Source organism: Zeugodacus cucurbitae, chromosome 4, assembly GCF_028554725.1.
Source record: "Zeugodacus cucurbitae isolate PBARC_wt_2022May chromosome 4, idZeuCucr1.2, whole genome shotgun sequence".
NCBI lineage: Eukaryota > Metazoa > Arthropoda > Insecta > Diptera > Tephritidae > Zeugodacus > Zeugodacus cucurbitae.
Window position 1 is genome coordinate 70866010 of NC_071669.1, and position 27215 is coordinate 70893224.

General features: G+C 35.3%; 1 protein-coding gene across 1 annotated transcript; it reads left to right on the forward strand.

Annotated features, from left to right (window-relative positions):
* The first annotated feature begins 180 nt into the window (after positions 1-180).
* LOC105212817 (uncharacterized) lies at positions 181-25308 on the forward strand. The gene is made up of 14 exons (XM_054230210.1): positions 181-422; positions 17590-17785; positions 19767-19903; positions 20348-20473; positions 20539-20643; positions 20779-20870; positions 20968-21204; positions 21338-21496; positions 21732-21910; positions 22111-22298; positions 22358-22981; positions 23096-24027; positions 24088-24341; positions 24477-25308. The coding sequence occupies exons 1-14, from the start codon at positions 384-386 to the stop codon at positions 24728-24730; spliced, it is 3522 nt and encodes a 1173-aa protein (XP_054086185.1). The 5' UTR covers positions 181-383; the 3' UTR covers positions 24731-25308.
* The last annotated feature ends 1907 nt before the right edge of the window (positions 25309-27215 follow it).

Consider the following 27215-nt stretch of genomic DNA (forward strand, 5'->3'; position numbering starts at 1 on the left):
AGCCAGCTATCATAGTCTGTGTATAGTGCTTAACTAGTAGTACACTAATATTACTTTCAATAATATAATAATATAGATCAAATATACTTGTAAAACGATGACACTTTAAGGTTCTCTCAATTTTTGGAAATAGGAGAAAATCACACGGTGTCACCTCTGGCGAATATGGTGGCTGGGACATGGTTACAGCATTGTTTTTTGCAAATAATTCACAAACAAGCAACGAAGTTTAACATACGAAAATACCCAAGCTCATAAAAATAAAACATAAAAAAAATTTGACAATTGGAAAATTTAAAATTCCTACTAATTTTTGAACACACCTAGTATAATGACATAAAGAAGAGAAATCATTAGTAATTCACAGATGTAAGATAGGAGCGATGAAATATCTCACGTGGCAATTAACATTCATAATGAGTGTAAGTATACAGTAAATACATATATACATATGTTTAATTAAAATTACAATGGGTTTAAGTTCTTCGGTTTATTGTTTTGTTAATCCCTAAGAAAACAAAATGGTTTTACTATCTAATGATGGATAATTGAAGTCAGCTCAGCATGTGTGGTGATTATATTGCATAGATTTTCTTCAACACATATTTTTTTGCCTTATTTGAAAGTGGAACAAATGCAAAATAAATTTATCTTAGCGATATAGGAATGAATTAAATAAATAAAATTAAGAAAAATTATGAAAGCATTTAATAAATTTTGATCGCAACCACTTAATCTAAAATCTCACAGTTAATTGCATTAAATATTATATATAGTCTGCGAAAATCCTGCGATAATTATCATTAGCAGCAATAAAATTAAAGCGAAGCGTGAATATATCGAACACATGTATGTAATGTATAAACATTTCTACACCAGCAGCTAAATGTGTGTGTCGGCCATACAAACCCAGTAGGAAATCGCCGGCTTTATCACTAACTAAGCTTAGGTTCAATATTATTGCAACTATGCATTTCTCTTCATAATACTGACGTAAATAAATAGTTGATGTGTTTTTTTTGTTTTTGCAGTTAGTTGTTTCTTGTTTATAGATTTACAGTTACATTATTTGCAATTACCCAATTATTTGTGGTTTATGCAGTTAAAATATGATGCAATAATGCAATTGCATTGCATAATTATGTAGCAGTTGATAAATAACACGTGGAACGCATGACAGTGCGAGCGTATGTGTGCACTCGTGCTTACAAAAAAAAAAAAAAAATACATAGACTATACTAAATTAGATTAAAATTGACTGTAATTTTGTCTATATTTACAATTTCATTCGTGTTTTGGGTTAAAGTTCCTTCCTTACTCACTCTAACAAATGCGTAGTATAATCAATAATATAAACAATGTATTACATTATATTCCCAAAATGTACGACGAAAAGAAAATATGATGAAATTTAAAATGTTAAAATATGGTGTTTGGAAAGCATTTTATTTATATATAATTTATGTTGGTATGGAGGGCTGCTATATATATTTTTGGCCTAATAATGAAAATAAGAATATTTATCAACGAAAATGGTTTTATTGTTTTTCAAAATATTCTCCATCAATATTTATACACTTTTGCATGCGCTCAAACCAATTTTCGAAGCACTTTTTTTGAGCCTTTTTTTGAGCGATTGTCAAATTGTGCGGGATCCAACGAGAACAAACCTTTTTTACGGCCAGGTGTTCATGCAATATCGAATGTATGCTGGTGGGCGAAATGCATAGGCATGCCTCTATCTGAAGGTATATTACATGACGGTCTTGCATTATCAGTTCACGTACGGCATCGATGTTTTCTGGCACAACGGCTGTTTTTGGACGACCTTCACGGAATTCGTCTTTGAGCGACCGTCGGCCAGTTTTTCACAGTGCTATAGGATGGTGCTTCATAGCCATACAAAGATTTTAGTTCATCGATGCACTCTTGTCGCGATAATCCACGTCGAAAGTTGTGAAAAATGATCGCACGAAAATGTTCTCGAGTTAATTCCATTTTTTGGCCGAGATGAATTTTTTCATTCCCTGTAAATAATGCAATTCACGATTAAATGACAAAACGTTCTGAGTGATGTTATGCTAAAAAATGTCAAACTTTCCAATGGAAATGTCAGAATGCACCTGGCAACACTTAGTGTTGCCTAGGCCAGAAATATATATAGCAGCCATCGTAGTTTAGAGTTCAACAACAATAGTTTTATTGTTCTTGAATTGTTTGAAAACCTTGAATTTCTAGCAATTTTGGATATATAACGAACTACTACTTGACGAATGAGGCTTGTTCTTTGATGAAGTCTGCATAGCATTAAACTGATGTTGAGGTTAGAATAATTTCGGAAATTGTTGTAGTCAAAGAAAGCTCATACGATTGATTAAACTTACTAATAGTCACTTATCGAGTTACAAAAATAAATTGCTAAAAGCAGTAAAATCCTTTGGGATGTACTAGTATTAATTAAAATTTAACAGCAAAAATGTCCTGAGAAGTGTAACAAGCATCACATAAACTTGACGATTTCTATATTGAATACATCGAAAAAATTGAGGGGATAGGAACAGTGTTATGAGTGTTATTTAGAGATTTGATTTGAAGATTAGTTAGTAAGTTGTAACATTGAATTTGTAAAATTGAAAATTTCGCGGGTTTGGAGAATCCATCTGTCAAAATTTGCTCCTGAAGTACCATAGAAACCTTACCTTTCCTTAGTCGTAAGGCTTCTTACTGGCCATTGCCCCATTGGGATACACGCTGTAAGGTTAAAAATCTTACCGGATGCTAGCTGTAAAAGCTGCATGGAGGAGGGTGAGGTGGAATCGTCTCATCACTTTCTTCTGGAATGTCTCGCATTTACGAGATCAAGAAAGAGATTTCTTGGATCTCACTTTTTAGAACAGGCTCGGGAAATAGCGAATATAGAATTTAAAATGCAGATTTGTAGTAGGTTCAGGGCGCTTTGTCGACTCGTAATTGTTAATCTAGGGAGGAACCAGGAATATATTTCTAAATCTACAAGTCTACGTGTGTTTTCCCTTTGGGAAACAGCCTTACAACCTAACCTAACCTAACCTAACCATAGAATTCTCATCTGAATCCATTTCTTACTTTGTTTGTAGCATATAGACTTTCGTTTGTTTAAAGCTCACACTTCCTTGCTTGTTAGTGAATTCTTTGCCAAAAACAAAATCTAACGATTCCTCAACCTCCATATTCGTCAGACATGACTCCGTGTGACTTTTTCCTATTTCTAAAAACAAAGAGAACCTTAAAGGTCCGTCGTTTTACAAGCAGATGAGAAGTCGCTGAAAGAGCTAAAGGATATCAGAGGCTATCGAATTTGAGAAGTGTTTCAACGATTGCAGAAGCGCTGGCACAAGTGCATAATATTGATTGGGGACTATTTTCAAGACTGCAATACTAATGTAGATAAATGAGTAAATATATTTAAAAAAAAAAAACGAAAATTCCCGTTATTTTTTTAACACACCTCGTATTCATTCAAAGCTTAATATATTTAATGACAGAAATATACGAGTAAATGGTGTAACAGTAATAGAAGAGCGTTGTTTTGTAACCCCTGCCTTTGGGGAATTACATTCCTGAAGAGGTAAATTACAATGGACCTTTCGATTTTGCAATTACGGAATTAATATTATCTTGAATTGAGAATTGAGGTGTTATTGGTCCCATATACTTATCCAATGCAGCAGTATGCTAACTTCTTGGTCTTATATTTAATACATATAGTTAACTGTGTTGCTTAATATTATATGTGTGCTGTTATGGAGGCAGGTATTTGATTTATTAAAGAACTTGTCGATCGTCGACATTTATTGTGTAGTGACTTTATTAAATTTCAAAATATTGGTTGCAATGCATTGAAGATATTTTAGCGAAACTTTGAATAAACCATTGGCATAACTTGCTATTACGGAAGTAAAATAAACTCTTAAATGAAAATGAAACATACTTACATACGTACATACATATAAACAAGCCTAAAAATTTAATGAATTTGTATAATAGTTATTTTTAGTACCAAATCGTCCAAGAGCCAAGTAATTTTAATGTAAATAAACTCTTCTGTGCTATTGGCTAAATAGTATTTCTGTGTGTATGTATGCGCATAAATATTGTTTCTCAAAATCCTGAAACATTAAAGTGCCTTTTAATAAACTGAAATGCGTAACAGAACACAAATCTGCATACACGCGCAAACATGCACATATTTCATTTATTAGTTTATTTATATTTAATGCTCTATAGATAGTGACATCTGCTTTTGACGTACTTACATGCAAATGTATGTATATAAATGTGTATATGCATGTATGTGTGTGTGTGCTTGTTTAAGTATAAGCTGAGCATGTGCGCTGAAGCAGGCAACGGCTCCTTATAATCATCATACGCACTGTAGCACCTCGATACTCAAGGGAAACGAACCTTTGCTAACATTTAATGAGAAAATATGTCGCACATTATGATGCACAACAAAATATTTAGTAAGCAACGAACATAAACAAATGTTTGTCAGCGCGCATGTGCGCTGAATGAATAAAGTCATATGTTTTTCGTCGTTTTTCAACATTTGTTATCCTACACACCAAATAGGAGACACGAACATGACCAGCAAGCTGGCAAGCTGGCAAGCGGCTCGGAATGTTTTTAAATAATACATGTTCATGCTATGCGCTGTGCGTATGTACGTGTGTGTGTGTGTGTGTGGGTATATATGTATTTATTTATATGTGTATATTTAGCAGTAACAATGTCAGTATGGTACTTCGGACAACACGTGCACAAAATAGTTTGGATAGCCGAGACTTTGAGTGGCAGACGCACTGTAGGCGCACACACACACTCACACACCCATACATGCATGCAGTATATTTGCTGGCCGCTAAGCAGATTGATAGCCGACCGTTACGAAGTAAGGCAAATATCAAATAGAAAGAAGTCAAATTGCTACGAAATTCCAATGCATGCGCACAAGGCGCACGCTGAATGTAACAAGGCCGACAGGCTGAGCTGCCGAAGCGCAAGCATAGCGCAGGTGAGCGCACACAAAAGGGACAACTTGCTGGCCACACGAGCGAAGCACGAATCCAGCTGAGCTGAGCGGTGGTGAGGCGAGAGCAGCTCGTTTTTCGTTTACTTGCCCAGGACCAAGTAAGCGACTGGCTGTGCAAGCTGCCAACGGTTAGTTCGAATAAGGACGTGAACGGCGATGTATAGCAACGGTGCCGCATAGCTGACGGTGGTGCTTAGCGAGTCGCAGAGGGATACCAATAGGGATTTTGCTGAAACAAGTATCATGAATTGATTAAAGTGTGTGCTGGGGCATGAAGTGAAGCGAAAGGTGACAGAAAAGTGGCCAAGGTGTAGAAAAATATGAAATCAATGCGCTGCAGTTGGAGTGATGTGAAAAACATGTATAAATAGCAATAAATTGATGCATAAAGGGCATGAATAGTTTAGTAGGCGCTCAAGTGTGAAATAAATTATTATTATAAATGTATGTATATGTAAACGTGCGGGTACATACACGTATATGGGTGCCTACACACACACACACACACACACATACACCCAATACATATATGCTTATATGTGTGTGTTGAAGATGTGTGCGTGTGGGTGTGAATGCGCAATCATTTCCATTACCATGCAAATCTTATGCAGTTCCCCAGCGTACATGTGTGTGTGTGTGTGTTTGTGCAAATAGTGTTAAATTTTGCCAATTAGTTTCAAATATGCGCGCAGACAACACATTTTTCGCTGTACCCCCCAATTTTCTTCTGCCACAAAATTTCAAAATTTCTACACCCAAAATGTAAATGATTTGCATCGATTGCGAAATAAATACGAATTCAAAGCAAGCAAGCAAGCAAGCAAGAAATAACAACAACAATGCGCATAATTCCTTCCAATTCGATTGGAATGGTGTTAGTGCAATTCTTTGATCATTTGCGTTGGCTGTGCGCCCCTCGAAATTGTCAGATTAAAAATTTATTCGCGAGCAGCACGGGGCCAAGAGTGGTTACACCCGCGTCACAACTACCAAACGACCTCACACTCACTCACACACACACCCACTCGGGCGCATAGAACTTGGTCAGATGTGTGTGCTCGTTTTTTGTGGACGCATGGAATAAGGAAAAGTTGAGATCCGCAGCGCTCAACTGCTCTTTCCTGTGCACATTAACGAATTTGTGTTATGGTTCGTTAGATCCTGGCGAAAGAAGAACAAGAGTGAAATGCTAACAAAAAAAAAAAAAAAAACAGTGAAACAATAACAAAAACAAATATACGTAATACATATAAGCGTACGGCGTAAGAATTGAAAGTGTTTTTTTTATTTTTTATTTTTATTATTTTTAAGTTGTGATAAGTGATAAATGAAATTTTATTAATGGTTAAAACGAAATTCAAAAAAAAAATTTTAATTTGTATATGAGTAAAATATATGAAATTAAATTTATAAATATTCATTTATAATTAAAAACATACATATGTATTTATATATGTATATGCTAGTGAAAATATATATTTATAGTTCGACATTACAAATCTTGGCCCATCGACACAGATTACGCCATTGCGCTGGCGTCATTAATTATTAGGCACCCACTTGCGCTAACTTACGATTTTCGAGTTTTTGTGCAAGCAAACGAGCGAGTGTTAAGACAATGTAAAAGCAGTGCCATAAAAATAATGAAAAAGCAATAGAAAGTTCAAAGTTTGTAATATGAAAAAAAATAAAAAAATATACGCGCCACTAAAATATGCTCCAAAAATGCCAAACTACACATATTTATAAATAATAATTATTTATAAAATAAATAATAAATATTTATATATGTAATTAATTTTTTTTTGTTTTTGGTTTTAATAAATAAAACACTCAAATATTCGTTGCAAATAAATCTCCCTCTTTACAGTGCATTTAATACTAGTAGTTTAAAGTGTGCGTGAGTGTGTGTGCGCGCAGCAGCAGCGCTTCGGTTCATATCAAATCTTTATGCCTTTATGTATGTATTACAAACATATGTGTGACTTCATAGATAAATTTTACAAACCGTTATTTGTATGTTGGCACTGCAAATGTACACTTGTCTTGAATGGCAAACAATGCAAAAGTAATAAGCCACAACAACAACAACAATCAACTCTATTGGATACGCGAATCCGCTCCGCTTTAAAGCAGAGTACCGAGCAACACCGCACGGACATAATTGTGGCTGCGTCGAATCTTGAAGCTCAATTCTTGCACCCTCGTTGGACACATAAAGCACAAAGGTAAGTGCAAACATACACTTGTATTCATGTATGCTGCAGCGTTGCATGCATATGTAAATATGCATTTGTATATACATATGTATAAACGAGTGTGTGCGATAATATAGGGACAACGAACTTTTACTTATGCACAAACATAGAAATGAGCAGGAGTGCGTATCTATACACACACACATCTACAAATACATAAATATGTAGCATATATTCAAATGCATCTTATAGACCATGTAGCCACATATACATATTCACTTCAGCCAGCACACCTACACAATCACCACACACACACATATGCCATTACACACTTTATAGGCAACGAGGCAACGAATTCGTGCTAAAGTATAACTGGAAGGATTTTAAACACTTTGTCTCGCCCACATGTCAATACTCGCAATAATTCACCTAAGGCTGTGTGCTTTTGTGCACAACACTCGCCTTCGCAGTGCAACTGTGCACTCGTGTGTCGGCGCGGAGAGCACAGCAGCAGGCAAGAGCGGGTAAACTTATCAGTTGTACATTTGTAATTTGTTGTTGCTTTCTTTTTTTGTTTTTTTTTTTTGTTTGTTTCTTCTTTTTATTTTATTTACTTTTATTTGTTTACTCAAGTACTTAGTTATAGTCGTTTATTTTCATAGAGAAATTTTTGAAATCTGTCGCTTCTACATCGAATTCGTGTACATCAAGCACGCACACCCACATGCATTTACTGGCATACATATGGCAAATGTAAGGTAACGTAGGACACACCTTGCTGTCTGTGGATTTTTATTTAACACGTTAGTAACTGTGATTCCGCATTCCTAGAATATTGTGAGTGCAAAGAAAGCGCTGTAATCCACGTTTTCATGTCTCGAATCAGCGATATATGAAACAATCTCAATCTTAAAAGAAAACAAGTTAGGAAGGGCTAAGTTCGGGTGTAACCGAACATTTTATACTCTCGCAATTTATTTATTTAACTTTATTTATATTATATAATACACAATTTGACCCACATATTCGTCATATATATTGTATAAAGTCCATTGAAAGTTGGAAACCATAATATTAGGTTAGAAGCACCGAAGTCCTCGTGTTCGATATATGGGGCCTTAAAAACCTATGGTCCGATTTCGGCGATTTTTAGAATGGGGCTGCCACACTATTAACATAATATTTGTGCAAAGTTCTGCACCGATATCTTCACTAGTGCTTACTTTATATATTGTAAAGTAAACGATTCAGATTGTCTTCAAAGTTCTGGTATATAGGAAGTAGGCGTGGTTGTGAAGCGATTTGTCATATTTTCACAACATATCATTGGGATGTAAGGAAACTATTACAAACCAAGTTTCATTGAAATCGGTCGAGTAGTTCCTGAGATATGGTTTTTGACCAATAAGTGGGCGACGCCACGCCCATTTTCCATTTTGTAAAAAAATCTGAGTGCAGCTTCCCTCTGCCATTTCTTATGTGAAATCTGTATAAAATCTGTATTAGGAAGTGGCTAAAAAAACGACTGCAGAAAGTTTGGTTTATATAGCTTTATTGGTTTGCGAGATATGTACAAAAAACTTAGTAGGGACGGGGCCACGCCCACTTTCCCAAAAAAATTACATCCAAATATGCCCTTTCATAGTGCGATCCTTCATACCAAATTTTATTTCCATAGCTTTATTTATGGCATAGTTATGGCACTTTATGTGTTTTCGGTTTGCGCCATTTTGTGGGCGTGGCGTGGCTCATTTTCGAAAGCAACCTTCCTATGGTGCCAAGAAATAAGTGTGCCAAGTTTCATCAAGATATCTTAATTTTTACTCAAGTTACAGCTTGCACAGACGGACGGACGGACGGACGGACAGACATTCGGATTTGAACTCCACTCTTCACCCTGATCACTTTGGTATATAGAACCCTATATCTAACTCGTTTAGTTTTGGGTGTTACAAACAATCGTTATGTGAACAAAACTATAATACTCTCTTTAGCAACATTTGTTGCGAGAGTATAAAAAAAAAGACTGGCTTCGAGCATCTTCTAAGATTTACTGCAACAATTAAAACCTTTCAGATCTCTGGACTCTCTCACGTTTTAGAGAATTAAATAGCGGTTAACAAGAGCGAAATATTTCAGCTTATGTGTGTTTAATGATTACTTCAATCAGTTTTCATCATAAATAGAAGAAATATAAGACGGACCCAGATCACCCATAAATAGATGATAGATGCTGTCTACATTAAAGTGGTTGTATGATACTCTTAGTCGCTGGACTTGTTCAAAGTAGTAAATTGTAGAAAATTAAATATTTGGTCCAGGGAATGCGCCATGAGTCTATTTGGATGTTGTTGGTTTTTGTTTTGACGAGGCCTAGAACAAGTTTTATTATAATTAATCATCATTGTAAACTAAATTTCAAAGTACTTACTTTAAGATTATAAAAAGGTTTCTAAATCGTTTTTTTATAAAAATATATTTACTACTACTATATTACTACTATTAGTCTATATGACGCCGATTACACTATCGCGGAAGTTTTTTGCGAGATTTTGTTTGAAAAAACACTCTATTTCCGAGCATATAGTTAAGAGAAACTAAAGAAACCTACAAACCTAATATCAAATATTGTGAAAATATCTCTCGGTCATGAATTCTTAATAAACAGTAAAGACAAAGCTTCTAGGCGCGTCGACAGACAACCACTTAACCTAACCTAACCTAGAGGCAAAGATTTTATCAGCTATTCTGATGAACCTATAAGTTTAATAGGAAACTTTTAAAATCCTAATGAGATGCGGACTACACGCGATGTCTTCAAAAAATAACGGGAATTTTGTTGATATACTACATATATGCCCCTGAAGTGTGATAACACTGTCAGCTGTATTCATTGCTTGCATTATCACACAAAGCTCATACAATTTTCTTGTTTTTGAATTTTTGGCCAAAAACAATACTGTAACGATCCCCAGCCTCCCTCCATATTCGCCAGACGTAACTCCGTGTGACTTTTTCCTAATTCAAAAAATAAAGGCCACTCTAAAGGGTGAGGTGGTTTTACAAAGGTATGGGAAATAACTGAAAGAGTCAAGTATCCCACTAAAGGGACTAACTAACAAAATTGTTAAATATCTAAATATTAGGTCTACAACTTTGCTTCCGCCGTTTTCCAATAGATGTCTCTAGGGTCAAGCACTGATCGACTAAATCGAATTTTTTATATATCGATCTTGGACATTTGTGTCAGCATTAACCCAACAAAATATTTGTAAAGATCTGTTTGTATCCCAAACTTATTCTCAACTGAAAATGTCACTTTTTGAGCCGAATTCTCGACATTTGCGGGAAATTTTGCTTTTCTTTTGTAATTCCAAGAAAAGTGCGGGTGAGGCTCATCGACATTTGTAACCGTTTTTCTACAAAAAAATTTAAATTTACAAAAAAACGGCGGAAGCAAAGTTGTAGACCTAATAGTATATTCGTATTTGTATATCAGAAATAATAAGCAAAAAACGTCAGAATTAATTAATTAACTTAACATAAAAAGTAACTACCACTACCAAATTCAGTGAACCTGATTAATGTTATTGTAAATCGTCAGCTTGTCCAAAAAAAAACTTTAATTTTTGACTAGACTAAATTTTTTAATGAACTTCTAGAGCAAATATCACTAATTATTTCAAATAATTATGTAAAAAGTACAACGGACCTCACCAATGTTGGTTTAAACAAGCCAAAATGACACAAAAACTTTTATTTTACGCTGACAAGGGGTAGCCCTTTTAGTTTACCTCGTTTTATTAGCTGCATGGAACACAAACATGTTACCACTTAGTTTTGGGTTGCGGGATGGTCATAGTAAATTGAGACATATTTTTTTTCTTAATCCATCTACCGGAAATTTGATACTTTAAATAAATCTTAATTAGGATTACACTTCTTTCAAAAGCCAAACACTAAACAAGCATACACACTTACTCCATTGTTTGATTGTTGATTTAAAACAGTGCTATGGATATGTATAGGTAAAGGTTGGTTTTCATCTGTCTCAGTTGTACTAAAATTTCACCAACTTATTGTTTTTTATATTATTTTGCACAGTGTTGTATTATTTCATTTGACTTTTGATTGTTTGATTTGTTTATTTTTTGGCTAAACTCTAAACTGTTACCTTAAGCTCAGGCTATATGAATAAAATTGAATCAAATACGAGGGAGTTTTGTGAAGCGATCACAGATGTAAGAAACCCTCTTTCACGAAAAACATAATCAAAGAAATATCACGGTATATAATGAATTTTTTTAATCTGGTTGGACTGAAGAAACACCTGGTGCATTGAATATTCTTTATTGAACTGCAATAAAAAAAAATTATATTTATAGTCTTATTTTCATACAAGAGATAATAAGTCAAGCTCAAAAAACAGTTCGCCACAAGTAAATACAATATTCTTGAAAATTCACCGCATACCTCTAATATGGAGCAAATTTGCGAGACCCGAATTGTTAACCGCAATATTTTGAAGTGACATTTAAAAAATCGATAGCTGTGTTTTTTAATACAGAAAAACTTTTTTAAGTAAACTTCTGAAATTGTCCGCTTGTTGGGAATCAGAAGCCAAATTGCTTTTGCAATCGAATCACGTACGAGATACGCAGTAAACATCGCTATAGCTCCAAGGCGTGTCATCATCATCGTACAGCATTGCGCAACATTCCCATGGATTCCTGCTAAATTTAAAGGACAACCAGTCACACAGCCGCACACTCATACCCAGCCCGCAGCCTGTTCGACCACCTAGCCATCAAGCCTATTCACCTAGAAGGCAACGGAAGAGCTAACCAAACCCCGAAACCAGTGCAGCATCAATCACCGCAAGGTGGTTACATTGCTGTAAGCCTCAACTCTTGAACAAACATAAGTACATAAGTACACATTCAATGGTTTCAATACATATACTCGCACATAAATAAAAGTGCTTGTGTGTTGCAATAATGTATGCGTGTGTGTGTGTGTGTCTATGAGTATTAAGTGAATACTTGCAAGCATAGAAATAATAAAAAGAGCAACAATACTGTACTCTGACACCAAGCAGAATACTTACACACTTATGTATGTGTATGTACTTGTACAAGCATAAAGTGTCCAACAGGAATGTGTGTTGCATATCGGTTAGTAATTCACGGTTTGTCATTAAAAAAAGTTAATTAGAAACAGTTGTAAAAAGTAAAAACGTTTTCTCTTGAAACTTAAAAGATTCTTCACTTATTTACAAGATATTTATATTATTTCAACTATATATGTGTATGGATTGTTATATATATATATTACTTTACATAAATATATTGCTTTGGATATAGTCTGTCAAGGATATTGGCTGGCTCAGGCTGGTATCAGTTTCAAGTATAAAGAAAATAGTCAAAGTCCCAGATTTTATATTAGCACTTGAGTTAGTTCTAGACTTAACTCGAGGCGATATTCAAATCGAAAGTATCTCAGCAGAATATATAAATAGTAATGTTAATACAGCACTTGAACTTCCTTAACTCAAATCATCATAATCCACAAAAACGTCGTGTTAGAGAGCCTTTGAGTTATAGAAGGTTGCATTAAAATTAAAATTTTAGTATTATGTATGCCCTAGTCGAAAAGTTTGATTTATGGAAGGAAATTTGTATTAAATTTGACTTCTATTGCCAATTCAAGAGTTCGAGTTATGGAAAACTTCGAGTTAATGAAATTTGAGTTATAGAAGGAAATTTTTATGAAATTTGATTTCTAAACACTATTTCAAACAAACATCTCCTGTCATCAAGCAAATAGTCGGCGCATTCGCATCTTCGCTCCCACGTCACTGTTGACAGTCATAACTTCGAAGTCGTAGATAATTTCGTATACCTGGGAACCAGCATCAACAACATCAACAATGTCAGCCTGGAAATCCAACGCAGAATCAGTCTTGCCAACAGGTGCTACTTTGGACTGAGTAGGCAATTGAAAAGTAAAGTACTCTCTCGCCGAACCGAAATCAAACTCTACAAGTCGCTTATCATTCCCGTCCTGCTTTATGGTGCAGAAGCTTGGACGACGTCAACATTAGATGAGACGACACTAGGAGTTTTCGAGAGAATAAAAAGACAGCGGCTACGCTGGCAAGGTCATGTTGTCGGAATGGACGAAAACGCTCCAGCCCTGAAAGTGTTCGATGCAGTACCCGCGGGAGGAAGCCGAGGAAGGGGAAGGCCTCCGTTGGAGGGACCAGGTGGAGAGCGACCTGGTTACACTTGGAATCTCCAACTGGCGCCGAACAGCGAAGTCAAGAGAGGAGTGGTGCGCTCTCATCGATTCGGCTATAACCGGATTAACGGTTCAACGCCAATTACATACATACATACTCATTTCAAACAAAATTTTGAGTTATGGAGATCTTCGAGTTATGGAAGTTCCACACTATATATAATAATTAATTTAACTATATATGTATGTGTATGGATTTTCATATCGGTATAGATTACTTTAGATATAGTATGTCAAGGATATTGGCGATATTTATAAGTTTAAAGTGTGAAGAAAAGTGACAAAGTCCTAGTTTGTATGTTGGCTGAAACAGTTCTAGACTTAACTCAAACCGATATTCAAATCAAGAATAGCTCCGAAATTGAAAATGAATATTGATGTTAATATAATTTAATAAAAATAATTTATTAGTATACAAATACTTAGTGAACACAGAGTTAGAGTAACTAAGGATACTTAGTTTTCTCATTTTGAGAAGGCAAATGAGTCATTTGCCACTAAACACGAAAATGGAGTGCGCCTAAAAGTTGACTTACTTAAACGAATCTGTCTTTGGTGAACGAAATTAAATTAATATATTTAAGTTTTTAATAAATAAATTCAGGATATTTCCACTTCAATTCAAGAAGTACATATTACTTATACGCCCCATCTGGTGTCAGTATTTGCTTATATTACTTATACGCCCAGGGGCATCTTGAATTTTTATTTTCGCTGCAAATTTAAGAATTGTACGTTATTATTTTTGAAATCCATTTAATTTTAAAATAAAAAATATAATTTTTTTAATATACGAACAAGAAATCTTTGCGCGAATAATTATTTTTTAAATTTAATTTAAGAATAAAATATTTGAATTTGAATTTTAACATTCTAAAAACTGAATAATTGTGATCATAGCATACTCTTACTTTCTTGATTTCCATTTTTTGATTTATAAAAAGTGAGCGAAACTATTTTGTTGCCTTTTCAAAGGCCCTAGGCGCAAATTCTTTTAGAAAACTGCTAAAAATTAAAAAAAAAACCAAGTAAGGAAGGGCTAAGTTCGGTTGTAACCGAACATTTTATACTCTCGCAATTTATTTATTTAACTTTATTTATATTATATAATACACAAATTGAACCAAATATTCGTCATATCTATTGTATAAAGTCCATTGAAAGTTGGAAACCATAATATTAGGTTAGAAGCACCGAAGTCCTCGTGTTCGATATATGGGGCCTTAAAAACCTATGGTCCGATTTCGGCGATTTTTAGAATGTGGCTGCCACACTATTAACATAATATTTGTGCAAAATTCTGCACCGATATCTTCACTAGTGCTTACTTTATATATTGTAAAGTTAACGATTCAGATTGTCTTCAAAGTTCTGGTATATAGAAAGTAGGCGTGGTTGTGAAGCGATTTGGCCTATTTTCACAACATATCATTGGGATGTAAGGAAACTATTACAAACCAAGTTTCATTGAAATCGGTCGAGTAGTTCCTGAGATATGGTATTTGACCCATAAGTGGGCGACGCCACGCCCATTTTCCATTTTGTAAAAATATCTGAGTGCAGCTTCCCTCTGCCATTTCTTATGTAAAATTTGGTGTTTCTGACGTTTCTCGTTAGTGAGTTAACGCACTTTTAGTCATTTTCAACCTAACCTTTGTATGGAAGGTGGGCGTGGTTATTATCCGATTTCTTTCATTTTTGGACTGTATAAGGAAACGGCTAAAAGAAACGACTGCAGAAAGTTCGGTTTATATAGCTCTATTGGTTTGCAAGATATATTCAAAAAACCTATTTGGGGGCGGGGTCACACCCACTTTTCCAAGAAAATTACATTTAAATGTGCCCCTCTCTAATGCGATCCTATGTTCCAAATTTTATTTTCATAACTTTATTTATGGCTTAATTATGGCACTTTTTGTGTTTTCGGTTTTCGGATTTTGTGGGCGTGGCAGTGGTCCGATTTTGTTCATTTTCGAAAGCAACCTTCCTATGGTGCCAAGAAATAAGTGTGCCAAGTTTCATCAAGATATCTTAATTTTTACTCAAGTTACAGCTTGCACAGTGGGACGAACAGACAGACATTCGGATTTGAACTCCACTCTTCACCCTGTTGCACAAATTGTGTGTCATATTCATAACATTAAATAATGATCATTAAAAAATCATTAAAATGTTTTGTAACCGTTGCAAGCTTCAAAGAGGGTGACCTTTACATAATGGAATGGATAATACCGCCCAAATTACAGCCTAATTGAAAACTTGTATAATACGGCTACATACATATATTCTAAACAGTTATGCAACGAGGTAGCCACGAGTGTCGCGTGTAAGGGGAATTGCAAAATTGCGCTTAGTTAGACGCAATTAGTCTACTTTCAATTTTCTTTTGGCTACTTACTAAAATGTATGCTAATTCTTACACATTTTATGTACAATTTGGTATATAATCCTACTTCGTATATATCCATGTATGTGCCTGCTATAGCTGAGCTGGTGAATTTGAGTGAAGTGAAATTTCATTGGAAATTATCGATTCGAGGCAAACTAATTGTATTGTTAAATATTGAATGCCATCAATATGTATGTACGTATACATATAGTACATTGTGTAAGAGCATTATTTGTATGCGTAAGTTTGTGGTTTGTGTATTATGTATGGTGTATTAGCTTTTGCTGAACAATTATTTCATAAGGATACTTAAAGTTTCACTGCCACTTTCAAAACAAACTTCTGTGCCACAGTATGCTGCAACATTTATAAGTACATACTTAGCAATCGCCAATGTTAACATCACGGGCTAAAGATTTCTATCGAATGGATATTTAAAGTGGGAAAAGCTTGAAAAGTAAATTGGTCGGTACTTGCCACAAGCACACACAAACAAACAAATAGGCTATACATATACGAATATGCAACAAAAGTGGGAAAAAACGTATAAAGCAAGAAAGTTACAACAACAACAAGAAAACAACAAAAAAGCGCACAACATTTAAATAATCATTTTGCAACGATTTCTCGCCTTCCTTTAATACCTTTCGCTGTGGCCCCATTGTGAAGCGTTTGTGGGCGCTACTTTTATTGTTTGTTAGTTGAAAAGGCGGCGGTATTGTTGTTGCAAGGCAAATGGTGAATTTGATGGCATCATTTGTTGGCGAGTTCCTGTTAAGTTTAGTGCACTTAATACCCTCGCCTCGACCAAGGCACCGACACCGACACCGGCACTTGCGCTGACGCTGGGTCTGTCTCTGACTCTGGCACCGGCTCCAGGCTCCAGGCTCCGACTTCGACTTCTGCAACATCAGCGGTAGTGCTGGGTGCTGGGGTTGCATGAAGTGTCTCTCCTCCCACCGTGGCGGTCACTCCGAACAGCTGCTGGCTGAATAAATGAAGCGTTTTGAAATAACAAACACAAAGAAGACAGAGCAGTCAGCAGGATGTATAGAGTGCAGGATATTTAAGCAATTGAAAGCAGGCGCGCTCAATTCGCTCAACCACAATGGCAGACCAACACCAAATAGCCACCACAACAGAAACACCGACATCGACAGTTGATCTCACCCCTATCTCTACCCACCGTAGCAGCAGCGTTTCCGGCTGTTTGACTAAATAACGGTATGGCGTAAGCTGAATAAAGTTTGTGAATGCGCGGTGACTGTAGCGAAATGCACTCCATTGTGAAGCACCGAGCGACCGCAGGGAATTGCTGTCAATTATAAATGTGGGTGCCCACGTTTGGCATCTTAGCCAGCCGGCATTGGACGGCGTGAAAGTGGCAAACTTTTGATGATTTCAATTTAATGCAGCATATATTTTCTATTTGAACACTGAAAAAATAGCTGAAAGCGTTTACCTAAACTGAATTTAAACACGACAAACACTTATGGCTACATACATATAGGTATAAGTGTTTGCGTAATTACACACAGTCATTATAGATTTTAGGAAGGCTAATTATTTTGTTGCTTTGCTAAGCCAAAACTCATTATGATAATTAATGTGTTTATGATTTCGTTTCGCAGATGTTTGGCTACACTGGCAAATGGGGTACTTGGTTCACACTGGTGCTGGTACAGTTGGCGATTATGCTCGGTTTTGCCTGCCGCGTTTCAGAGTTTCCTTGCAAAGGCAACAACAACATTTGCATACCGCTCGACAAATACTGCGACGGGCGAGCGGATTGTGAAGATAACAGTGATGAGCCGAAGCATTGTTCGGGTGAGTAATAAATCAAAAAAAAAAAAAAAAAAATTGAAATAACGTTAAAAAAATAGAAAAACCATAAAGAACACTTGTGCATGTATAAAACTAAGAATAGAGTTTATTGCTGTCAAATAATAATAAAATCGTCCTATACACAGAGTTCCAGAAAATAATTATTTTGGTTTCTCACGAAAGTGTGCGAGTCGCTCGGTTTTGGCTTATTGCGATAATTTGTTTATGTGAGATACGGTTATCTATACGGTTTCCCTATATGCTTATCACTATTAATGAGTAGAACTCTTAGGGAATCTGGCTTAATTCTATTCAAATACGTTAATTTTTAGCCGTAATTTTAAAATTTATATTTTAAGAAAACATCAGTCAAATTATTGGCTGATGGATCAACGCGAACTCAATGGTTGTAGACGAAAATGATAATTATATAGCAGTTTATCGGTTTGTAGAAATCTCAATTCACTGGTACTACAATGTACGCCCTCGTGATGAAAATGGAACTATATCTGCAGGTGGAGTTGTTTTGAATTTATTTAATGAGCTCTACACAAGTTTTCTTCCCGTATTCGAGCATGTGTGTGGCTCCAGTGCAAACATTTCTTTACAGCAATGTCGGAATCGCATGAGGTGGGTTTTAATGGGAGATTTAATTTCAAAAGATTTCCCTCGACAACACACATATGTTGGATTTATAACTCTATGCATTGCTAAAGGGGTTTTACTCTAAATGTCTGTTTTCGTAACGTACTAGTGTAACTACTCTCAGAAATAAAAATGTTTATTAAAAGCACATGCTCTTTTAAGAAAGCGGATAAAATGGCAAAAGTGTACCTCTTTCTGAATTTCGAAGTAAAAAAAAAATAGCTGAAACCTTGCCAGTTGCCTCGGGCCATGCGCAGTGTGTTATCATGGATCAAAGTATGAACATCTCTCTGTGGCTTTAAATGACGTTAACGATATCCTGATTCACTTACGAAAATCACAATAGAATAATTTATGAATATATGTAAATCTGAATAGATATTTGGATGAGTTCGAAAGGAATCCAATAAACCAAAATCAAATTCGTAATAATTAATTTTATTAGCAAGAAGTAGATTAGTGATTCAAACATTTCTAAAATTGTTTCCTCTCAGTTAAAAAATAAACAATAATAATTTTAAGTATAAATCCACCTCTCTTGCAGCTATGTCGTGAAACTAACTCCTTATCGTCTTTGTAAACCTATACTACTATTATAATGAGGAAAGATGTGTATGTATATTTGTAATTAATAAACTCAAAAGCTACTGTGCCTTTCTTTCACCATTGAAAAGCTACATTCACCCTGAGTAACATATGCTATATTTATTGCTAGAAAATATTAGGGATCTACAAAAAATATCGTGACAGCATATGTCTAACTATTATAGTTATGTCACAATAAGTGGTTTTTCATTAAAAAATATATGTTTAAATACCAGCGCTATAAAAGCTCCTTTATTTATACTTTGGTATTCAAAATAAATAACTTCATATAAGACTGCTGTAATACTAATGTATATAACTTTTTGAATTATTCAATTTGAATTATATCACGAGTTTAAAAATGTAAGTTATTTGAAAATTGTTGCATTGTTGCCCCTCACACCGGTCAATTTGACAGCACCTTAACGGTCACTCGACATACATATGTATGACAGGGTGTGTATGTGTGTGTAAAAAATTACAACTTTTGAAATGTTTATTTAAACCCTTGCGAAGACGGAGGGGGCTGCTAGTTTTAATATAAAATAACATAGGGGGCTGTCCCAAATTTTAGGCAGTGTATTAATTTCACGATGCATCTCGATAATAAAATAAAAACCTAAACTTTAGCTTGCGATTTTATTGAAAAATCAATGTAAGACACTTGTTTTATAAATATAGATGTAGATATTTACGGCCGCATTGCCATACAGAGAGTGTTTTAATGCATAAATAATTCATTTTCAATTTGCAGTTTGCAACCGAACTTATTATGGCGACGTTGGCCGCACCTATACATTAAAGGTACCAACACCACAATGGAACCGACTGCCTTTTTTATGTCACTTAACATTCACAGCTTCTGGGCGTGAACAAGGCGATATTGTGCAAGTAAGTATACTATTGAGTATCGCTTTCAAATTTACGGACTATTTATAAACTCCATGCAAACCGGTGTGAGCTCACACAAATACTCATGCATACACGTACACATACATGCCCCATTTAGCCAGAATATTCTAAAGAGTCAGAAATAAAATTTTAAACTACACCTTTACCAACACCTGTGTGCACACAATTACGACTTACAACGCTGTATTCAATTTAAACATATCCATACATACTTACATACTTATGTGACTGAAATGCATACAAAATATTTATTCTCATTGAGAGGTGTGAGTGTGTGCATACGTTATTGTGCATTACTAATGTCCTTTGCTTCCTATCAGTTGAAATAAACCCAGATTGTATAGGCGCTTAGCCAAAGTAGTGTCTTTTTGTCATAATATTCAAACAGAAGCAGAAATAAATGCAACTTTTCCATTTCTACAGATTATTTTCGATAGTTTCACAGTGGGCCGCTTCGATGAGGGCATGGTCGACTCAGACATTGAAGGTTACGAGAGTAATGTTAACCCTGTGGGCGAGTTGCCGGGTTGCCCGGAGGGTTTCATGCAGGCAAGTAGCGAGTGAATTGAATTTTGGAAAATATTTTGAATTTGACTTTATATTCTAAATTGTAGTTAAGTGAGCTGGGGCGTCCATTCACCGGAGGCTCTTGGTGTGGGAAAGCCACGGGCCCACAATTGTATTTCAGCGAGACAACAACAGTAACAGCGTCTGTAAAAGTAAGTCAAATGATTTGCATTTGTATGAAATAGTGATTTAAAGCTATTATATACAAAACAAAACAATAATTGCATTTAAGACAATTGAAAGTTATTCATAACTGTAAACAAAATATTTTTTGACTGCCTTTACAGGTATTTCATCCGCCCAAGAATATACACGATGAAAAGCCATTTGAATTCAAAATACGTTACAAATTTATCAGTCAAACCGATGCTGTAGTTAGGTACGTATGCGCATACGTTTGGCTATCTTTTAAATAAGAGTTTATTTTATGGCGTAAATATTTTTACAAAATCCCTTAAAATGCGTTTGCTCAACAGATATGGTTTGCCTGATAAGCCTTTGGAATTGGGTCGCGTCACGCCGGGCACTTATTGTACACGCCAGTTCGATGAGTGTTACCGCAATAAATGCCATTTGCAGAGTCCAAATTATCCGGGAATGTATCCGAGAAATGTAACCTGCTATTGGACCATAAGGCAAAAGGAGGTGCCGACCAGTAAACATGCCATGATTGCTGTTAGTCAAGAGAATCAACATAAAGCGCTCGTCAAAAGGTAATTACATTTTATATAATCAACTTGTAAACGCTATCAGTTGAATATAAGTTTTATTATTATATCTCTAATATTTATACTTATTTTAATCTGTTTACCATTTATTTAAAATTTATTTTACTTACTTAACTAGATCTATTGCGAGCTTTAACAAAACTTCACGTTCCATTCGAGCGTGGTCGGACTGTACGGGGGAACGTGATCATTTAATTTTCTATGATGGCAGTTCAACGAATGATCCGGTTTTGGCCAAATACTGTGGTGGCGATTGGTTGCCGCGTGTGGTGTCGCGGTAAGTAAAGGAAATACAAGTTGGTTTAAATCAAATCGATGAAGCCTTTTGGTGATATTTGTGGTAAATTTAGCTGTTATTTTTGCTAGAGACACATAAAACGTTTCCTAAGTACTTTTGTGGAATTAAGTAAAGCTGATGACGATAAATCTCTTCTCAAAATATATATATACGAACTGTTCATATTATAGATAAATATAAAATAAAATGGAATTAAATTTATTTATATTTCCAGTGGTCCAGAAATGTTGGTAGCATTCCATTCCAGCCCATTTTCAGCGCCACTGCAACAAGGTGTGCCTAATCGCGGTTTTGAGCTCGATGTCGATATCATTTTCACTGATTCAGACTCGTACGATTTCGCACAAGGCACAAAGAATACATGCGAGTTCCACATAAATGCCACAAATCCAGGTGAGTAATGTCAATAGCAATAGTAAAGTATACATCGTTAAAAAACCAGCGAAACTTCTTTACTAAAATTAGTTTACCACAACCAATACCATACTGCTATATTTTTTTACTTTTTATAACCATATCTTATTAACTCTCCTTTCTGTTTGAAAATGATTGTCAATCTTCGGCTTCAAAAAATAAATATTTCTTTGTTATAGACGATGTGCTGTTTTCTCGGAGAGGACGTATGGGTCGCATAGTAAGTCCACGACATACTCTACCACCGAACACAACATGCACATACCACTTTCACGGCTATCCAGGTGATCTTATTTGGCTGTCGTTCACAAGTTACAATCTCCAGATATTACAACAAACTATTCATGATAACAATACCCTTGGCAGAGTACGTATTTGCGCAATTTTTAATTCCTTTATTTTTCCATAACTTCATTACTATTTTAGGCTGATCTGCCACCTTGGATAACACGGCTGAGAATGTGGGATAGTTATGGAACATATGTTTCATCGAAAATTACAACAACAACAGGACTGCCACCCTCACCACCACCAGTTGTGTCATCTGCCGCCGGTGGCAAACCGACAACGCTGAATCAAAGCTCTTATGGCAACTACTATTATAGCGCTCAAAATCCCAAATTGGGTAAAAATATACGCGTAAATATAGACAATGCGTGGAATCCCGTAGACACATACATTTACGGTCCAACACAATCGAGTATATTTAATAACGAGAATAAGTACAGCGGTTATCAACAAGCTGGAGCGGGGGCAGGTGGAAAGCAAAGTGGCGGTATCGTAAATGGTGGTATAAGTGGCATTAAGGAGAGTCTCAATTATATTTCCGGCAGTAGTAGTGGCAAAGCTAGCAAAGAGGCGACGTCAGCCGAAAAGACTTCGGTTTCGTTGATGAGCTCGAAAGGAAAGCGACGTTTAATGTTAGAAATATATGATTATGAGACACCCAAGCTGTGTGATCATACTGCCATTAGCAATAATGCATTGGGTTTCAATAAGTTGAGACCTTGCAGTCCCTTGGAGAGCTATGTCAGCTCTGGTCGAGACTTGGTAAGTAAAATAGCTAATGGTTCATAAGAAATCTTAAGAATTAAAATAATGGATAAATTTATTATTTACGAATGTCTCTACATAAATATATACATATGTTCTCAATGTTTGCAGAAATTGGAATTCCATACTCATACCGGCACTGCACTCTTTCCTGCTCAGTTTTCGTTAAATTATGAATTCGTCGACACTGAGCAAGGTGGTGAACCGTGGCCGGGTCGTCGTGGTGAAGACCCGGTACCGCCACTTTGTTCACGTGTATTCCGGAAGCGTAAAGGCAATATACAGGTGCCACGAAACGTGTTTCTCTATGGACGAGGTGGCGCCAAAAATCTGACTTGTCTATATCGCTTTGAGGCTGGTTCATCGGAACGAGTGCGTTTAGTTTTGCATAATGTTACATTTGGCGATGGCACAACATGCACCACAGACTCGGATCTACATACTGGACGGCCGCGTTGTAACCAATTGGACCCGGAGGGTCGTATTACCGAATTACGTCTCTTCGATGTGCCATTTCGTGATGTGAAAATACAATTAGGTTGTTTCTGTGACAATTCCAGTACACTTTATAGCAATGCACCGTTAACATTTATATCCAATTCACGTGTTATGGAACTGACATTTACCGTTAATCGTTTAAATATATCGGAAGATTTTGCAGATGTGTTCTTTTTCGCCTCATATGAGTTCAAACGGGTTAGTGAGTGTCGCAAACGTCTAAAACTGAAAGGTTCCGGAGGTGAAGATGAAATTAAGTACCCTATGAAATCACAAGATTCTAGTTGTGAGGGTCTCTCTTGGTGTATAGAAGCACAAACATTGGAGCATTCACTCTTCGTTCAGACATGGGGCTCTTATCTACCCATTGATCCCACATCAGAAGATGCGATGCGTTGTCACACGAAAAATCGTCTAATCATATATGCAGGACGACCGTTAAAGCCAATGCGTGTCATTTGTCCAGCACAGAGTGGACCAAGACCAACTTCGCTGCATATATTTTCAGAGGATTGGACAAATGGTCAACCCTTGTTCACCAATAAGTAATTGTCTTGAAAGTATATATTAATACACAAATTTCATTTTATTCTTCGTCATTACAGACCTGTTAGCTTGGTTCTGGAGCCCATACTAAAAGAACCCGGTGACATAGCTTTCACATGGTTGGAAATATATCGCACTCGAAATTCCTTAATTCAACAATTGGACTTGCAAAGTAACGCCACAGTTATGACTGGTGGTACCACCGGTGGCAATGATACGCTCACCGATATCGGCTTTTATCCAAAAGAATCCGATTGTGAATACAAATGCCCCGAATTGGATGCGTGTATTGCGGGGAATCTGTGGTGTGACGGTAGGTTTTTATATTTGTAGACTTGGTAAAGTGAAATAACCTTAAATACATTAATGTTGAAAACGCATCGATGAAATGGAAAGCGAACATTGGCCTATTTTTATTCATGAATAAAATCAATTGTTTTCATTATAGGCCACAATAACTGCCCTTCTGGATTTGATGAATCGGAACAGGAGTGCGGCTCGGCGCGTAAACTGCTCGAACTGCCTGGTGGTGTATTTGCGGCGCTCGGTTGCATAGCAGCGGCCATTACAGCCTGCCTCATATTCTGTATATTCGGTTTATTGAGAAAACGTAAAAAAACTGTGGGACAAAAGCTCACCATAAATGGTACACTCAAAAAGGACTTCAACAAGGAGTCGCTATTTATTGATCCCGCCTCTTGACACGGGCTTCAACCGGTCGAATATATACATGTCGATCGGGAAACGACTGTGTGATATGTTGCCGATGAATTTTAGTGCTGCTATTGCTGTCGCTTTAACATTACTCCGACGAGTACGAGAGGAGGCGGGGCATACGACGGGGATGATATATCGATCCAGCATGCATGACCCAGTCTATTGTGTACGGTGTGCCCTAATTAAATGATACACTTACATGCATACACATATAGTATATATAAGGAATTTTTCTAAGCGCTTGTTTTCAAAATACAACAATTACATACAACAACAACCAGAAGAAAAATTAAAAAATACGAAACAAAAAAATACAGTTAGAATTGAGCAAACGCAGCTAAGCAAATTTATGATAAGAAAACGATACAATCACTGCCTTTTGATCATACTTAACTAATCGTTTCTGTAATTAACTTTGACGTTTTCAAACAGTATTACTAATCAATTACACGAAGTGACAATGCATTTTCTGTGAGATAAGCAGCCCTTTAAAAGATTACCGAGGTTATGGCACAAACTTCATTATATAAACTCAATCAGGTTTTCACTTATAGTGACCGCTCTTTGACTCGCTCTTTAGCAATGTAATTTCGAGGTGTGGTCGAATTATAAGGTTAAAGTAATAAAAGAATAAGTAAGGTTAATAAAAGAACGGATCAGAATGTTCAGAATTTTAGTTGTGAATTTTACAGTCTTACTGTTAATCCTGTTTTCATATATATGAAATAGTTTTCATAAAATTAAAAACACTGAATTTATATTACTAACACTGCCACAATTTCAAAGCTACCACAGATGATATTCTGCCAGTGATGTCTTAACCTCAGAGATTATATCTGTCTGCCATGCGCTTCCTATTCAATGTGTTTATAAAATTTTTTACTCTGTAACTTTCGGTCACAATGTGTAATTGGTAAAATATTTATTTTTCACACTGTCTTAAAGGTATTCAACATTCATTACAACAAATTTGATTTAATTGTCTACATAACTATGATTGTGAGTCTATTTTTTATAATAAGAAAACAGTGAGAAAAACGCACTATAGACATGTAGCAATAGTGGTGCCAAAATCAAAATGCCCAAAAACACATATTAAGTTTTTTTATCGAAAAAATTAAGAATTTTAAAAATATTTTTCGAGTGATCGAAAATATTGACACGGTGCGGCATAAAATGTAACAAAAAATTTCAGCAAATATTAATAATTTCTTTATGGAAAATTCATAATCACCACCAAAAAGCAATATTCAGGTGTTTCATATATTTGTAAAACACTTACCAAAAATTCTCAACGAGTTCAATAAAAACTAATTGCCATTTCGAGATTACTCTAAACATTTTCACAATACTGCGTTTTTTATGAATTTCACATAAAGCAGTAATTGCTTTTGAAATTGAAATGTACTTTTTCATATTTTTATGTTGATTGGGTATTTTGGAAAATATTGAATATTTGTAATGCAAAATTTACGTTTAAGCTATATACTTAAGTATCGATAATGTTGTACGAGTATGTCCGATTGTAGCGAACAGGTTGAAAATATAAAAAAAAAAACAAAACAAAAACAAAATGAAAACTATTGTAAATTAGGTACCTTTTAATTAATGGCATGAAAAATAGGTAATTATAGAAAGAATGACAAACAAAAAGAAAATCGCAATTCTAGAGATACATTGAACAAACTAAATTAAAGTAATTTTATTATTATACAGCCATATTTTCAATCAAACACATTTGAAAACGAAACCAAAAACAAAAATACAATTAAATCTCGAAAAAGTCGTTGAAAAAATACAAAAACATAACGGAGTAATAAATATGTGCTCACTTACCTAATTGAAGTATTGTAGTTTAAGGTAGCTACACCAAGGGTGTAACCTGCGAGACGGCGAGTCATGCAATGTATTGCCAATTGTCGGGAATAAGTCGAAATGTTGGAGTAAGAAAATGAATTTAAAATTATCTTTCTATTATTTATATTATTATTGCTATAACTTATTTCTATTATTTTATTTTATTATTTTCATAAACATAACAAAATTTCAATTATAACAATTTCTCATCAGTTTTTGCCAAAAATCTTTTTTCTGGGTATTGTATCAAACTATTTTTTTCGGGAAATTGAGACATAACTAAAAAGTGCTTTCTCCGATTTTCGAAGTTAGCCTTCAAAATTGAAATATTTGGTCTCGAATTTCGAAGAAATGCTTTTTTAAAATATTTAATATTAATTACAGGATAGAATTACTACACATCAGAAATAAGAAAAAAATCTACATTTTCTCCTTAATTCAATAATATGATTAAACGAAAAATTAATGTATAAAATTTTTCCGCCAAGGTCTGCAGTATTTTTCGATATAAAAAAAATATTTTTTCGAAGATCTAACTTTGATCCTTCATATCATCGTTATATACGCTTCAGTGAAATAATTTATACACCAATAAATTAAGAGGAAAATGTAG